The sequence below is a fragment of the Zea mays genome, chromosome 9 (genome assembly GCF_902167145.1).
Source record: "Zea mays cultivar B73 chromosome 9, Zm-B73-REFERENCE-NAM-5.0, whole genome shotgun sequence".
Classification (NCBI taxonomy): Eukaryota; Viridiplantae; Streptophyta; class Magnoliopsida; order Poales; family Poaceae; genus Zea; species Zea mays.
Window position 1 is genome coordinate 92,793,735 of NC_050104.1, and position 16,477 is coordinate 92,810,211.

At 47.3% G+C, this 16,477-nt stretch overlaps 1 protein-coding gene across 3 annotated transcripts; it reads right to left on the minus strand.

Moving 5' to 3' along the window:
* Positions 1–947: 947 nt before the first annotated feature.
* On the minus strand, positions 948–14,820 carry LOC100272777 (uncharacterized). 3 transcript variants are annotated; one of them, XM_008660025.3, is made up of 10 exons: positions 14,453–14,820; positions 12,249–12,350; positions 12,054–12,118; positions 4,576–4,710; positions 4,389–4,485; positions 3,763–3,892; positions 3,411–3,589; positions 3,100–3,227; positions 2,904–3,005; positions 948–1,452 (listed from the first exon to the last, which is right to left on the minus strand). In XM_008660025.3, exons 1-10 carry the CDS (start codon positions 14,697–14,699, stop codon positions 1,354–1,356), a joined length of 1,284 nt encoding a protein of 427 aa, XP_008658247.1. In that variant the 5' UTR covers positions 14,700–14,820; the 3' UTR covers positions 948–1,353. The 3 variants fall into 3 exon arrangements, with proteins under 3 accessions (XP_008658247.1, XP_008658246.1, NP_001140702.1); XM_008660024.2 differs by lacking the exon at positions 12,054–12,118 and adding an exon at positions 5,133–5,224 and having other exon boundaries at positions 14,453–14,773; NM_001147230.1 differs by lacking the exon at positions 12,054–12,118 and adding an exon at positions 11,849–11,901 and having other exon boundaries at positions 963–1,452; positions 14,453–14,661.
* Between the last annotated feature and the right edge of the window lie 1,657 nt (positions 14,821–16,477).

The following is a 16,477-nucleotide window of genomic DNA, read 5'->3' on the forward strand; positions in this document are numbered from 1 at the left end:
AAAAATATTAACCCCCTCTACGTGGCCATGTTTCCCATGTTACAAGCGAAGGAGATAAGCCTATAGGTGTACATTTGTGCTGTGCCTAATAGGCCGGCCCAAAGCACACAATTTCTGGCACGATCCATATCTGGCACGGCCCAACCTAATTGTGGGTCTGGGCCGGCACGGCCCACATTGTGGGCCGTGCCTGGGCCTCAAGTCAAGCCCACGGGCCGGCCTCGCACGGCCCATTTAACTAAGCCACACCGAGGCCCACTAAATATAGACTCAGTATTTAACTAAGGTCCGTCAAAGCCCACATGACTAGCATAACTTGGAGAATCTAGAGCTTCATTAAGCCATCGAGAACCAATACCTAGATATGGATAGTGAATAGTGATGATGATCATTGTATATGTATTCTGTATGAATGTATAGTACTTAATTAAACACTAAACAGAGAACTGAATATTATTTGTGAGCTAGTTGTAATATTTTTTTCTTTCTGACCAAAGGTTTATAATGTGCATCCACAAAACATCTTAGTTTTATTTTGGTCATATATATATTATACTTTTTGTTGATGTATTACTGTTGTATGTATATGGGCCGGTCTGGCACATTAAGGTATTTTGGGCTATTTAGGCCGGCCTGGCACACATAACTAATTGTGGGCCGTGTCGTGGGCCGATGACTGGACACACGTGCTGGCACGGCACGGCCCATAATTAGATATGTGCTTTTGTGGGCCGTACATTTCTGGGCCGTGCTTTTGTGGGCCTGTGCCGTGCCGGGCCAGGCCGGCCCACATGTACATGTATAGATAAGCCAACGGCACCGCATTATCCATATGCAAAGGATGGACAGGGAATGCTGTTTTAACAAAACGGCAGCGGCTAAATTAAAAGGGGATGCGAAAACGAAAGCACGTACTTTTTCCGCGGCCGGGCCTGCGTCAAAGCCCCTGGGAAAAGAGTTTTAGTGCCATATTTCATATAATATATACTCCGTACATCTGTGCGCGTCAGTTGTACACTTGTCTAAACACGCCTTGAAATCTGCTGGCCAGACAACGGTTTCCGTACCCGGTTGTTCTTACACTACTCACATCAAGCTACATGCAAGTGCCCAGGGCAAACGCTTCTAGAGTATTTGGCCATCCACCTGGTACCATGGCTGGAATATTGCAGGCAGAGGCAGGAAAGCAAGCAACAGACCTTAGATTCCCACGCGCCCCTTTCGAGAAAATGGAACCACTCCAGTTAGTTCATGAAGACACAGCATTTATTGTTTCTGTGGGCATCGCATTTCTGTTTTGTATACATTATTATTGCAGCACAAATAAGAAAACTGAGTGTGGCAGGCCATATTTCACACACTCAACTCAGCCTCGGCCCCTAATGGCTCGAAAACTGATTCGACCTCGGCCATGTTTACTTCTTCCAGAGTGGCTGGATTCCACTTCGGATTCTGCAAAGTGATAGGGAAATTCAATGAGAAGCCAATTCCTTTTTACTTAATCTTCTTGGATAATAAATTAAATGCAGCCGACCACCCTATACTTCCATAACATAATAACTACTCACTCTATTCTTTTTTATTTGTCACGGTTTAGTTCAAAAATAAACTAACGGACGACAAATATTCGAGAACGGAGGTAGTATCAAGTTAGCTATGGAGATAAAGCAAACCCCAAACCGAGTTGCACCAAAGTATAATCTAGTTAGGCCTTGTTCGGTTATTCCCAATACACATGAATTGAGTGGGATTGAAAAAAATTAAAAAGAAGTTTGACTTGTTTGGGATTCAAACTCATCCAATCCCACTCAATCCACGTGGATTGAGAGATAACCCAACAAGCCCTTAACCGTTTTGCCACCAATTGCGCCCAGTTTGCAAGACATGGACCAGGTTCCCCAGGTTATAGCTTAGTTTGCATTTTGCAACTAGCACGGAGGACAGGCTGGATTGGTCTCCACCAGTTTCAGAGCAGATTTGATTAGTCGCTGGGTTGAGCCAGTCCTAGTAGTTTCAACAGGTTCCTGATAGGTTTCGGGACACCACTGCCCTGGACAGAGTGACGCTGAGGAAGTACCCGTTCCTTCCACTCGGTCTGCGCCATAGATGTCAGCAACACAGACAATGCCGTGGATCTTGCCAAGAGGTGTTTGGCAAGGGTCGAGTGAAGCTGTAGCCTAGGGGCACATATGGCAGCACACGCTCCATCTCCGTTGAAGCATCTGGTTATCTGATCAGGAGAGATCAAGCATGTGTGGCTGCCATGGGTGGATTAAGGGTGCTGGAAAGATCTCAAACTTGTCGGAACTCAGGAAGACTTCACGAGTGGCCAGGAAGAGGAAGATCCAGGAAGAACTAGGAAGAGACATCTAAGAGGATGCAATGGAGAAACCTAGACTCAGGAAGAGAACGGGTTACTAAGATCATGACGTGGCTTAGTGTGCCTACTCAACATGTTAGGAGACTTGTTAAAGTGTCTCGCAGTCGCAGGCTTCTTGACATGAGGACTTTCTACATTCTCGAACTAATATTTATCGTAAAGACCTAGTGTTTAAAGTTGCTACAATAACTGCTAAAAGCTTATCCTGGATTTAGTAAGGCCTATCCTGCCAAAAAACAGGATCCTGCAAAAACAGACAGGAAACACACCGTCCAGCTACACATCCTGTTTCCGTATTTTTCCGCAAATAAGGAAAAGGGTGAGATAAATGTAGAAACGTAATGTGACAGGATGAGATTTATCCTTCTTGGATGAAACAATTTAGAGCTAGTTTGGGAACCCCATTTTCCCAAGGGATTTACATTTTCCCAAGGGAAATTAGTTCATTTTCCCTTGGAAAAATAGGAATCCCTTAGGAAAATGGAGTTCTCAAACTAGCCAGAAAATCATATGGATAACTTGCCTGGTCCTTGTCAACTAAAACAGCACGCACACCTTCAACAAAATCGTTTCTAATCGACGACCTCAAGGCAATGCGATATTCCAATTTCATAACACCAGCCAGCTGAAACACACCAAACACCAGAATTAGCAATACATAGATAAGTGGTTCATGAACAATTGAAATTGTTCAGTCCTAGAGGATACTAGATTCACACCTTAGATAAATAGTGTTCACTAGTCCCATATGCTGATGCAACTTGAGAGAAATGCTTCTGTGTTAAACAAAGAGAAAATGGAGCGCCTTTCTCAATTCCTGCTAAAGCTTCATTGGCCCATTCTGCCACTGCAGCCACCAGAGGAACAGTTAAGTGTGTAAATGCAGTTATCCCTTCTTAAGCCACTATTGCATTAAATTCTTACATAGCACAAAGAAAGTAGGGGAGTTTTTTAAAAGTCAACAGTTGCATGTGAGTAATACATTAGTGTTGCCAAGGTGCACTAAAAGGGAATGTTTCATAGCGGGTACCTGCAGCATCACCACTTCGGCTACATTTCTTTAGCTCTTCCACAGATTCAGCCACTGATTTATCAGGACTGAAAGAAGAAATGATATATGGCAAAAGCTTTTTTAGTTGTGGTTCAGACTCTGGTTCTTTCTTGTATCCTGTCAGAACTGACTCAACGTCTCTATGAGGATCATTGGTGCTGCAAAACAAGATCAGATATCAAGGTACCATCAAAATCTACAGACGTGCAAGCAAGCACTTATTCCATCATGGGCTATAATATACATGAACAAGGAAACTGAAAAAATGGAGAAATTACAGATGATTTTGACAGTATTTAGGTTCTTCAGCAAGTACAGATAAGAAATATACAAGTTAGCACTCAGCAGGGACTCCTTGAGTGAACCCAAATTTGCAGAAGGTACATAGTGAGTACCAAGGCCTATGAACATAGCATCAGCAGGTGATGATATCCTTTTTCCAGTAATCCCAAGGTAAACTCCTAAAAAACAGTCATGAAAAGGGAAAATGTAAGTGTAAATATATGATGCATACAGGCAAGGTGTACCCGTTTGGGAACAACTAGCTTCTTAAATATCTTGGAATAGTAGGGAAGGCCACAACAATGTCACGGCTCATGACTCGTATTATTGGTAGGACGACCAATCCGAAAAAATAATGATGATGGCTTAATAACATTAAGATGATTAAGAATAGCTAATTAATTCATAAGCAATAACTAAGATAGTAGAGAGCAAACAAAGCAAAGCGGTCAAAATATCAAGACATATACATGGAACGCAAGTATGCGGCCAACTTGTTCTCAAACAAAATAAACATGGAATGCATAAGGAAAGGCCAAAGGGGGAACAGCAAGAACTAAAAAGTATGTGTTTTATGATATTACAATGGAAAAGAATATACAGATGAAGAAATAAACAGCACTAGGCCTTACTATATGAATTGATACAGGAAGGGGGAAATTACAAGGACCATACCAACTGCACCCCCTCCTGGTGCTTTTGCACCAATGTAAGCAAAGCCAACATCTGGGAACAGGCCAATACCATTTTCAGGCATGGCTAGGAGTGTTCTCTGCAATGATGATACACCAAGCAAGATGAGTATTCAAAGAATTTATATAATGAAATTAAAAACAAACATAAATTGGAGACAAAAAATTGCCTCTGTAATAATGCGGTAGCGGCCATGCCCTGATAGCCCAATTCCAAATCCCATTGTCACTCCATCCATCAAGCATATATAAGGTTTTGCATACTCATGTATCTTACAAATTAAAGAGTACTCTACTGTGAATACCTGAAAAGCATTAGGGAACTTGTTAGTGATCTATGCAACAGAAATACTTAAAACAAAGGAATGCAAACTACTTTCAGCCATCAATGCAAATCATCTTCCAGTAACATAAAACGATAACATCATGCCAGAGATTTAAGATCCCAGTTGTGGGATTTTGTTTTAAACACTCCTAAATTTTTCCTCCTATCTAATTGATGTCAACAGTCAACAAGAGCCTGGATTCGTATGTTTATATTTGTATATGGTACAAGTACAATCAATTGTTTGAATTCAATTATCAATTAAAAATCAATTGGATATTCAATTTAAAATTAAAACACAGTATCCATGAATAAAACATAAAACCAAATCACTCAAACAAATGCACACTTACAGTAACATTTCATTTCTTGAAAGTTGGTTGTGAAATTCAAATTATATACCTCGTTCCTAATTACAGTTCCCTTTGGTTTTGTCCTAAGTCGCTTCTCTAACTTAGAGTCTTGACCAAGACCATAGGATAATGTAACAACACCTACACTACAACATCAAATTAGTTTCACTAACTGCACCATGGAATGTATTTTCATAGCACATTTGTTTGAATGTCTATAAAGTAATGTATTTTTTTATGAAAACTTGGTCAAACTTGGAGAAGTTTGGCTTAGGAAAAAATCAAAGTAAACTATAATTTGGAACATAAGGAGTACATATGTATATTTGTCCATTCCAACAGGAGTTGCAATATCGGTACCAACATTCTGATGGAATAAGTCTTGAGCATCTAGAGGACAGCAGTCGTTTTTTTACTGTCCTCTATAGTCTCTTTAGCATATAGAGGACAGCAGTCGCTTTTTGACTGTCCTCTATGGTCCCTTTAGCATCTAGAGGACAGCAGTCGCTTTTGACTGTCCTCTGTAGTCTCTTTAGCATCTAGAGGACAATCCTGTTGTGTAGTGTGTGTGAGAAGGTGTGGTAGTGCAGCCTCTAGGGCTATAAATATGTGTCTCCAACCCTTAGATGGGTATGGCATTGTGTAGTGTTTGAGAAAATAAACAAAAAATTACCCTAACTCATAGTGTCATCCTCTTGATGAGAGTTAGAGTTCCTCTACTTACAATTGGTATCAGAACCAAACTATCCTGCAGCCTAAACATCTCTTGCTCATCTCCTTCCCACGCCTCTCCTCACACTCAGTCGGCAGCAAGAGCTCCAACTGTTCCTTCCTCTCCTGCTCAGACGATCAGCCTTTCGTCTGAGACAACCTCTTCCACACGCAGCGACCCCTCACTAGCCCACCATGTCCCTACACTCGGTCACTTCGAGTGCGCGGCGCCAGCAGGAGGCCGAGGTCGCCGCGGCACAAGAACGCGAGCGAGCAGCAGCAGCGACTGCAGTGACAGCGGCGAGGGCAGCACGGCTAGCGGCGGCGGAACTGGTAGCAGCGAGAGCGGAAGTAGAAGCAGCGGAGGCGGCGGATGCTGCACATGCGGCGACAGCAGAGCTCGAGGTTCTGCGCGGCAGTAGAGCTGGCAGCTCTGCTTCTGTCGACGACAACACCAACGAAGAGCTCAGGCTGGCGAGGGAAGCAGCGCGAGAGCAGGCGGCACAGTGGACAGTCGCGCATCCCCATGGGGGCGCGCGTGGCGGCAGCCCAGATAAGCGCCGACGCGCTGATGGCGCTCCGGGCGAGGGCGCACGCGGCGGCAGCCCAGACGAGCGTAGACACGCCGGCGATGCTCCCGACGGCGGCGACCGAGTCGACGGAGATCGCGGCCTCTATAGGCGGCGCGGCTCTCCCTCCCCGGATCGGTACCATGGTCGCCGCATGGCCCAGGCCATTGTCAGGAACATCGGTCCCGGCGGCGAGTGGCCTACCCTCACCAAGACCAACTACGTCGAGTGGGCCGCGGTGATGAGGGCAAGACTCCAGGTTCACCACATATGGGAAGCAGTTCGGTACGGCGACGTCGACTACCACGAGGATCGGCGGGCGCTGGATGCCCTCATTGCTGCAGTCCCGCCCGAGATGCAGTTTTCGCTTTCCCAGAAGCGGACTGCCAAGGAGGCCTGGAACGCCATCGTTGCGACCCGCATCGGCAGCGACCGTGCCCGCAAAACCACACTGCAGGCACTTCGCAAGGAGTGGGAGAACCTGGCCTTCAAGCCAGGTGATGATGTTGATCACTTTGCTCTCCGCCTCAACACTCCGTTGCAGAAGATGGTGCAGTTCGGTGACGACACCTACGATGAGGAGAGAGCTGTTGAGAAGCTCTTCTGTTGCATCCCCGAGAAGTACAAGCAGATTGCTCGCTCGATCGAGTCTCTGCTAGACCTCTCCACGATGACGATCGAAGAGGCGATAGGTCGTCTCAAGGTGGTCGACGGCGACGAACCACAGGCTCCCTCTGGGGCTATCACTATCGGCGGGAAGCTACATCTCACTCGGGAGCAGTGGGAGGCCTGCCAAGGTGACAAGAAGAAGGGGGAGTCCTCCTCGACACGAGGCCGCAAACGCGGCAAGCCGCGCAAGGCGCGTGGAGGCGCCCAGGCCGGGGCGCGAGGACATGCTGAGGGTGGTGCTCATGGAGGTGCCCAAGGCGGCGCCGTCGGCACCAAGAAGCCGGCACGAGACAACGGTTGTCACAACTGCGGCAAGCTTGGCCACTGGGCTAGGGACTGTCGACAGCCACGACGTGGCCAGGCCAACGTCGCACAGGCGGAGGCGGAGGAGGAGGCTCTGCTCCTAGCACATGCAAGCATCGAGCTATCTCCAGCGGCACTCCACCTTGATGAGTCGAAAGCACGCGCTTTCCTCGGCGACGGCTCCAACAAAGACATGATCGAAGGATGGTGCCTCGACACCGGCGCCACTCATCACATGACCGGCTGACGGGAGTTCTTCACCGAGCTTGACTCTAGCGTCCGAGGCTCCGTCAAGTTTGGGGACGCCTCCGGCGTAGAGATCAAGGGCGCCGGCTCAGTCGTCTTCATCGCCGCGTCTGGTGAGCACAGGCTGCTCACCGTAGTCTACTACATCCCCACGTTGAGGAACTCTATCATCAGCTTGGTACAGCTGGATGAGAACGGTTCGCGCGTGGAGGTCGAGCACGGAGTCATGAGGATCTGGAACCCCTCTCGTCGCCTTCTTGCCAAGGTACGCAGGAGTCTAAATCGGCTATACATCCTCAATGTGAAGGTGGCACAACCTTGCTGGGCATGGCAGTGGCACGAGCGCTTCGGGCACCTTAACTTCGAGTCCCTGAAGCGGCTCAGTGCCAAGGAGATGGTACGAGGCCTGCCGTGCCTTGACCATGTGAAGCAATTCTGCGATGTCTGCGTGTTGACAAAGCAGAGACGGCTCCCCTTTCCCCAGCAGTCGAGCTTCCGAGCCAAGAAGAGGCTCGAGCTCGTGCATGGGGACTTGTGTGGCACGGTGACACCAGCCACACCAGGAGGACGACGCTACTTCTTGCTGCTCGTCGACGATCTCTCCCGCTACATGTGGGTGATGATCCTTGGTAGCAAGGGAGAGGCTGCGAACACCATCAGGCGTGTGCAGGTCGCTGTGGAGGCGGAGTGCGGCCGTAAGCTGCGCGTGCTACGCACCGACAACGGCGGCAAATTCACGGCGGCTGAGTTCGTGTCGTACTGCGCGGATGAGGGCGTTCAGCGCCACTACTCCACGTCGTACAGCCCGCAGCAGAACGGCGTCGTCGAGCGGCGCAACCAGACGGTTGTGGGGATGGCTCGGGCTCTCCTCAAACAAAGGGGAATGTCGGCTGTCTTCTGGGGAGAGGCGGTGGTGACAGCGGTTTACATCCTCAACCGCTCGCCCACCAAGGCTCTCAACGGGATGACACCGTACAAGGCTTGGCATGGGCGCAAGCCGGTGGTCTCTCACCTACGGGTCTTCGGCTGCCTCGCGTTGACCAAGGAGCTTGGCCACATCAGCAAGCTCGACGATAGGAGCACCCCAGGGGTGTTCATTGGCTACGCGGAGGGCTCAAAGGCCTACCGCATCCTTGACCCAGGAACACAGCGTGTGCGCACGGCGCGCGATGTAGTGTTCGACGAAGGGCGAGGATGGGCGTGGGACAAGGCGGTGGACGACGACACGACTCCGACGTACGACGACTTCACCATCGAGTACATCCACTTTGAGGGAGCTAAGGGAGTAGGCAACTCTTCTCCGAGCAGGTCTACCCTAGCCCCCAAGTCTCCACCGACTCCAGCGCCACGCTCTCCATCTCCGGCTACAACGAGCTCTTCGCCACCACGCACTCCGGCCACGACTCCGGCTACAGCGAGCTCTTCGCCACCACGTACTCCAACATCGACGGTACCCTCTCCGGGAATGTCCTCTCCGACACCAGCTCATGTCGAGCACGACCCAGTGGAGCTCGTGACCCCGCTCTCCCACGACGAGGAGCGCGTCGATGCGTGCTACGACGGCGAGCCGTTGCGGTATCGAAGGGTGGAGGGCCTTCTCATCGACCCGTCGGTGCCGGGCCCGGCGTGGCGCATTCTGGCAGGAGAGTTGCATCTTGCATGCGACGATGGTGAGCCTCGGTCTTTCGCGGAAGCCGAGAAACATGCGGCTTGGCGTGTGCGTGTCGCGATGCAGTCGGAGATGGACACGGTTGAGACGAACCGCACTTGGGAGCTCGCTGATCTCCCTCATGGTCATCGCGCGATCACCCTTAAGTGGGTGTTCAAACTGAAGCGGGATGAAGCCGACGCCATCGTCAAGCATAAGGCTCGCTTGGTGGCACGCGGTTTCTTGCAGCAGGAGGGGATCGACTTCGACGATGCCTTCGCCCCTGTGGCACGGATGGAATCCGTGTGACTCCTCGCGCTAGCAGCCCAGGAGGGCTGGCATGTTCATCACATGGATGTCAAGTCGGCGTTTCTTAACGGCGACTTAAAGAAGGAGGTCTATGTACACCAGCCGCCAGGTTTTGCGATCCCTGGCAAGGAGGGCAAGGTGTTGCGCCTGCGCAAGGCTCTCTATGGCCTGCGATAGGCACCGAAGGCGTGGAATGCCAAACTGGATTCCACGCTCAAAGGAATGGGCTTCACGCCAAGCCCGCACAAGGCAGCCATCTATTAGCGGGGCAATGGAGGAAGTGCCCTGCTAGTGGGTGTCTACGTCGACGACTTGGTGATCACCGGCGCCAAGGATGCAGAGGTGGCAGCATTCAAGGAAGAGATGAAGGCCACCTTTCAAATGAGTGACCTGGGGCATCTCTCCTTCTACCTGGGGATTGAGGTGCACCAGGGAGACTCCGGGATCACACTTCACCAGACCGCCTACGCCAAGGGTATTGTTGAGCTGACTGGGCTCACCGACTGCAACCCAGCTCTCACTCCGATGGAGGAGAGGCTGAAGCTGAGTCACGACAGCACGACGGAGGAGGTGGACGCTACACAGTACCGGCGTCTTGTGGGGAGCCTTCGCTACCTCGTCCACACACGGCCTGACTTGGCATACTCTGTCGGCTACGTTAGTCGGTTTCTGCAGCGACCGACGACGGAGCATGAGTAGAAATGGCAACGGGTACATACCCGTCGGGTAGTACCATTCCATACACGTACCCATCAAAAAAATTTCTACCCATCGGGTTACCCATATATACTCGCGGGTATAAAATCTTACCCATACCCGTACCCGCGCGGGTATTTTTAGCCGTCGGGTAACACGTACCCGCTAGGAAAGTCTTAAATTCCAATATACCAATCACTCAAAATATTAAATAAACATATAAAAACAATTTCAACTTCACATATAACAAATCATATGATTACATAACTTGTTATCTAGACAAATGATAGCTAGAGAAGGGTTTTAATTTAGTTAAGATGGGCTCTATTAGATGGTTATAGTTGTATTGATGCGGGTATATTTTACCCATGGGTAGACGGGTATGGGTAGTTCCAACCCGTACCTGTACCCGTCTACCCAACAGGTAGAGGTTTTTACCCATTAACATACCCGCGGGTAGAGAAATCATCCCGTACCCGCCTTCATATCGGGTAAAACCCGTTGGGTATTCGGGTTTCGGGTACCCATTGCCATCTCTAAGCATGAGCAGGTTGTGAAGAGGATCATCCGCTATGTTGCGGGGACTCTCGACCACGGTCTCTACTACCCGAGGTGCCCTATGGAGGCACACCTTGTCAGGTACAGCGACAGCGACTACGCCGGTGACATTGACACTAGCAAGAGCACAAGCGGGATCCTCTTCTTCCTCGGCAAGTGCCTCATTAGTTGGCAGACGGTCAAGCAGCAGGTGGTGGCCATATCCAGCTGCGAGGCCGAGTACATAGCGTCCTCCACTGCTTCGACTCAGGCGCTCTGGCTGGCTCAACTGCTCGGTGATCTCCTCGGGAGAGACACTGGAGCGGTAGAACTCAGGGTGGACAGCCAGTCCGCTCTGGCATTGGCCAAGAACCCCGTGTTCCATGAACGGAGCAAGCACATCCGGATGAGATACCACTTCATCCGAGACTGCTTGGCAGAAGAGAGCATCAAGGCGCGCTACATCAGCACCAAGGATCAGCTTGCAGACCTGCTCACCAAGCCCCTTAGGAAGATCAAGTTTCTTGAGCTTTGCTCCAGGTCCGGGATGGCCCAACTTTCCCACAAGACGACGCCCAAGACTTAGGGGGAGAATGATGGAATAAGTCTTGAGCATCTAGAGGACAGCAGTCGCTTTTTGACTGTCCTCTGTAGTCTCTTTAGCATCTAGAGGACAGCAGTCGCTTTTTGACTGTCCTTTGTAGTCCCTTTAGCATCTAGAGGACAGCAGTCGCTTTTGACTGTCCTCTGTAGTCTCTTTAGCATCTAGAGGACAATCCTGTTGTGTAGTGTGTGTGAGAAGGTGTGGTAGTGCAGCCTCTAGGGCTATAAATATGTGTCTCCAACCCTTAGATGGGTATGGCATTGTGTAGTGTTTGAGGAAATAAACAGAAAATTGCCTCAACTCATAGTGCCATCCTCTTGATGAGAGTTGAGTCCCTCTACTTACACATTCTACAGGCAACCTTCTACAGTCAAATTTTGAGATGGTAGCAAAAATGACCACATCATCAATTCATTTTAAATTTCGCAAGGGCATACTATGCCCAAGAATGCATTATCATGCTATAGTTAGACCTCTATTATTTCTGGCATGGTGCAATCATTAGCAAGTCTCTTCACATCCCCACCTGCAGTTTACACTAAGCAGTAGTCATTATCTGTATAAGTTTCAGTAAAGTAACAACAGATAACATAAAGTATCATGATATAATCTATTGAACAAAAAGAAACTATAAAGTAACCATGATGGTAGACAGATTAAAATGGAAGCAACAAAGACCTTTTGCACAAGTGGTGTTTTTTTGTCTTTTTGTATTTCCACGGCAACCCCCTTAATATCCATCCCTGCATTGTCCATGAATCATATTTGAAAGCATCTCCAATGCTCCGGAAATGAAAAGGCAGATCACCGTGTTCGACATTGATTGCTTAACAAGTTAACATACCCTTAAGAAAAAAGAAAATTAAGAATCACCTGCTGAGAAGGCACGAGAAGAGCTGCTTTCCACAAGAATACACTTGACACTTGGATTTGTTTCCCATTCATCAAGAAGTGCCTTGTATCTAACATCCATTTCTGCAATCATGTAGTAACCGAACTATGTTACTGAAGCTCAAAAGGCTAATAAATAAAAGTTCCAAGGGAAGAAAGATATAAACAGGACATCTAGAGAAGTAACAGCCTAGCAAAATAACAGGACATGTTATCGGAATTTATATTATCAACTAGTAATACAGCTGTGCACATGCTTTGAGTGTAACCAATCCTCAACATGTATTCCAAATCAGAGCAACCCCAAACTTTGTACTGTAGAAACATCCCGAAAGGGATTAATCCTGCAAGCATAAACATGTCCAGAAAGGGATTAATCCTACAAGCATTTTTTTTTCTTTCTGCCAGCATTTTGACCAGTAGAATCAACACAGTTTCATTTCCAAATGGATAACTAGACACAAGCTCGATCTTCAACAAAAAAATATACAAATTTGCTTGTATCATTTACAAGGCCACAGGGCTAAGGAAGTTAATGTTAGTTTACTAAGTTTGCACAAATCAGCTTGTGTCAGGGTTAGGTTTACTTAGAGAACTAAAAAAGGGCTTGAATACAAAAGTAGGGATGCTATTGAAAAACTTAAAATGATGTCTCATTTCTTTATTATGGTTTTATGCAGCAAAGATTATTACAACGATAGTACCAGTGTTTACATGTCGTCTGACTAATTGTGATTAACCGTCCTACTCCTAATCAGTCCCTGGCCTGGGGGTACCGAGGCGATTAGTTCAATCAGAAAGCTATTAGTCCGATTAGTCGACAACTGATCGCAATTAGGCATCCAATTAGGACAGGGACGACCAGATTCGTTGCTCTGTTTTCTTTGGCCTGTTTAGCCAGGCCTACATGTGGGCTACTGGGCTGGCAATTTGTACTGTGGACATCTCCAATGAAGCGTGTATATGGGCATGCAAAAAACTGTTTTGCACTGTAGTCTGCACTGTTTACAGAGTGGAGTTTGAGATAGAGAGTGGGATAGGGAGGCTGATGGAGATAGTATTAAGGTTAGAATAGGAGTACCAGAGCACCCCAAAAATGCACAGCATGGGAGACACGCAGGAAAATCCCAACGATAGCCACAATTTCTCCCGCACGAGACTCATCTCTTCCTGTGTGTGATTCCTCCGTTATCGCATGTGATTTCTCCTCCCCTGCACGCTATTCCATGTCTCCATGTGTCATCCTCCTCTCTCGTGAGCTGTCTAGCCATCGGCGCTCTCAGCCAGTTCAAGTGGACGTTAGTCTTCGTGATGCGCTCCTCCGACAGCAGTGTGTGTCTTTCCCTCTCCATCTTATTCCCTCCTAATATGGAGTTATGGACAGTGCAGAAAACAACTCTCACAGGTATGTCACCAGGTAAACACTAGTGTAGTGTAGTCTTGATGCTAGTTTTATTGTGTATGCTATAGGTATAAATATATAGTAGGTATATGTCCTAATGTCCACATATATAGGACGATTATATGAACAACTAGGATCGACTAATTAGCCTGGCTGACGACTAATCACAATTAATCGCCTGGTCGGTCCCATGGCGACTACGTAAATATTGTATAGTACTACCTCCATTCCAAATTATAAGAGATTTTGAGTTTTTTTACTTTTCTAGCTACATTTCTTTTACTATATATTTAGAGTTTTAGACATAGTGTATATGTAAGTGCATAGCAAAGGCAATATATCTAGAAAAGCTAAAAAAGTATTACAAAAAGTATAGATTTTCGGAATTTAACATCTATTGGCAGTTTGGCACACGATTACAATACAGATTCTCCATAGCATGAATTAATTTATGAACACGACTGGATGATATATTTGAACTGGGCCACCCCAATCTAAAACTTCACTTAGGTCTACGATAAGCAGCAAAAAATTTGAACCACTGCCTGATTCCTAATCGCTAGCACGAGTATGTAAATTGAGACAAACATCCGCGCACTACGTCAGTTCGGTACGAGCTTCAAATATTTATTCAATAACCGCGGAAGAAAAATTTCATCTATTGCTCCGCGGCTTAACAAACTAGTATAGATTGCGGAAAAAAGTACCCGACTAAGTTTATTTATTGAGATCCCTGGCCAGAGGGTCCTCGGAGGTCAAATAAGAGCTGGAGGTCCATCCTCACCGAGGTTCATGGCGTTGAGGGCCTTGGGTCGGTCGAGCGTGATGACGGCGACGCCGTTGGGGAAGACGCGGCCCTTCACGAACTCGTCTGCGGCGGTGGCGGCCATGGCCGGGAAGTGGCGGACGAGCCGGAGCGGGACGAGGTTGGGGTTCGGTACTAGGGTCTTGGAGGCGGCGGTTGAGGAGGTGTGGAGGAAGGATCCGGTGGAGATGGCCGTGGGCAGGTGGATCCGGACGAGGGCCCTCATAGGCGTGTTTGGGAGGTGCTTAACCTTAAGCCTGGAGTAACTAACGCAGAATTAATTTTCTAACTTTTGCGTGTTTAGTTCACTTTCTGGTCTGATTATACAGCGGAGGCCCTTAAACCTCGCCTAGTTAAATGTCCATGCATTACTATATAGTATATGGATAGATTTTATTTAAATGAGATATCTATTAAAAACACGCTCTAAATGTCTATATGTTATCATACATAATTATATTTAATGGTATTCTTTATTCTGTATCTGTACTATATTAAAACATCAGTTTTAACTGTTATTTCACGTCATATTTTTACAAATAACCTCTTTTATTGTTTGGAATGGCCCACAAGACATGTTATCTTCACATCGATCGTATCTAATCTAATTCATCTATCCACCCACCCACCCCCACCCCCGTCCAGCGAATCCACGCCCCGCATGTCGCGCAAGCGTCTCAGTCACCCACACAATGACACAAACACACACACCATGTCTTCCGAGCACCGACCGACATGGCAAGTGCGCTCGCGCTAAATGCATCGCGACAGGAGCCCAACAACCCATGCACATCGCTCCGTAGAGGATGGGGAAAGCAGTTTCAGCAGACCCACACACATCGTGTCTTCCATGCATAAAAAACGCGGGAAAGCAGTTTCAGCAGCTGCGGAGTGGAGCTGTTTTACTCATCCTAATCGCCACCAAACCTAGCTACAAAAAGTCGTACTGAGACCCCTCAAGCAATAGCGATGGTGGATCTGCTAGCCGCCGGTGGCCTGACGCTCTCTAGCTACTCCGACTCACCTAGTCCTCTAAGGTACACACGTACGTACGTCTGATTTTCTAGCTCACTGATGTAACACCCCTGGTGTTACTGCTACTAAAACTTGAGCATAACATCATAAGCATTAGCATTGCATATGTTTGACACACCTAGAGTGCATTCACTAGGCAAAAATTTCAAACAAGTACTGTTTTGGTATTTTGCAAATAGAACCCTGGAATAGGGGACTTAACCCTAAATAGGGACCAGGAGGGTAAAACATGACCCAAATTGAGAAAACCCAAAAGCTTTAGTGGAATAGTCATAAAATGCTCCCAAGAATGGACTTGCATTACATTTATACCCCTGAGATACCAGAAACCCTAATTGAAACCTTGGAAAACCCTAAATCCAAACCCTAGGGGCCTATGTGCAATAGTAGTGCCCATTTGGACTAAAGTGTAAAAACTACAATGTTAAATCATATAAGGTCACATGGTTCACATTTATGAAAATTTGCAAGCCAAACCCTCAGTTTTGGACAAATTTGCAAAAAGACCCCAATTGTGATTCCACTCTAAGTCTAGAAAACAGTGTTATGGGCTCAACTTTTGAGCTTTGTATCTTTCAAATTCTAGGGTTTTGCCCTAGGTCACCACATCAAAATTGTAGACCAAACAAAGGAGAACAACTTTGCTTAAGAGAGTAAGCATAGTTGTTGAGAAGATGTTGGAGATAATTAAGCCCAAAGTTGGACTGTCAGGCTGGTGGAACTCTGAAATTCAGAACTTCAGTGTAACAGAGCTAACTTTGGACTTGGATTTAAACATGATCCAGTGTAAGTTTGGGCATGATTCCCATAACAAATTTGTAGCTGGTATGTAGCTCCACAATTTTGTTGTAGAGATCTGGACGAGTTGCTATATGAATCTGAGAGAAAATGAGGCCCAAACTCTGTCTGTCAGACCGACTGATGAACATATCCCATGGTACAGTACTGGAAATATCACTGGAGTGGATA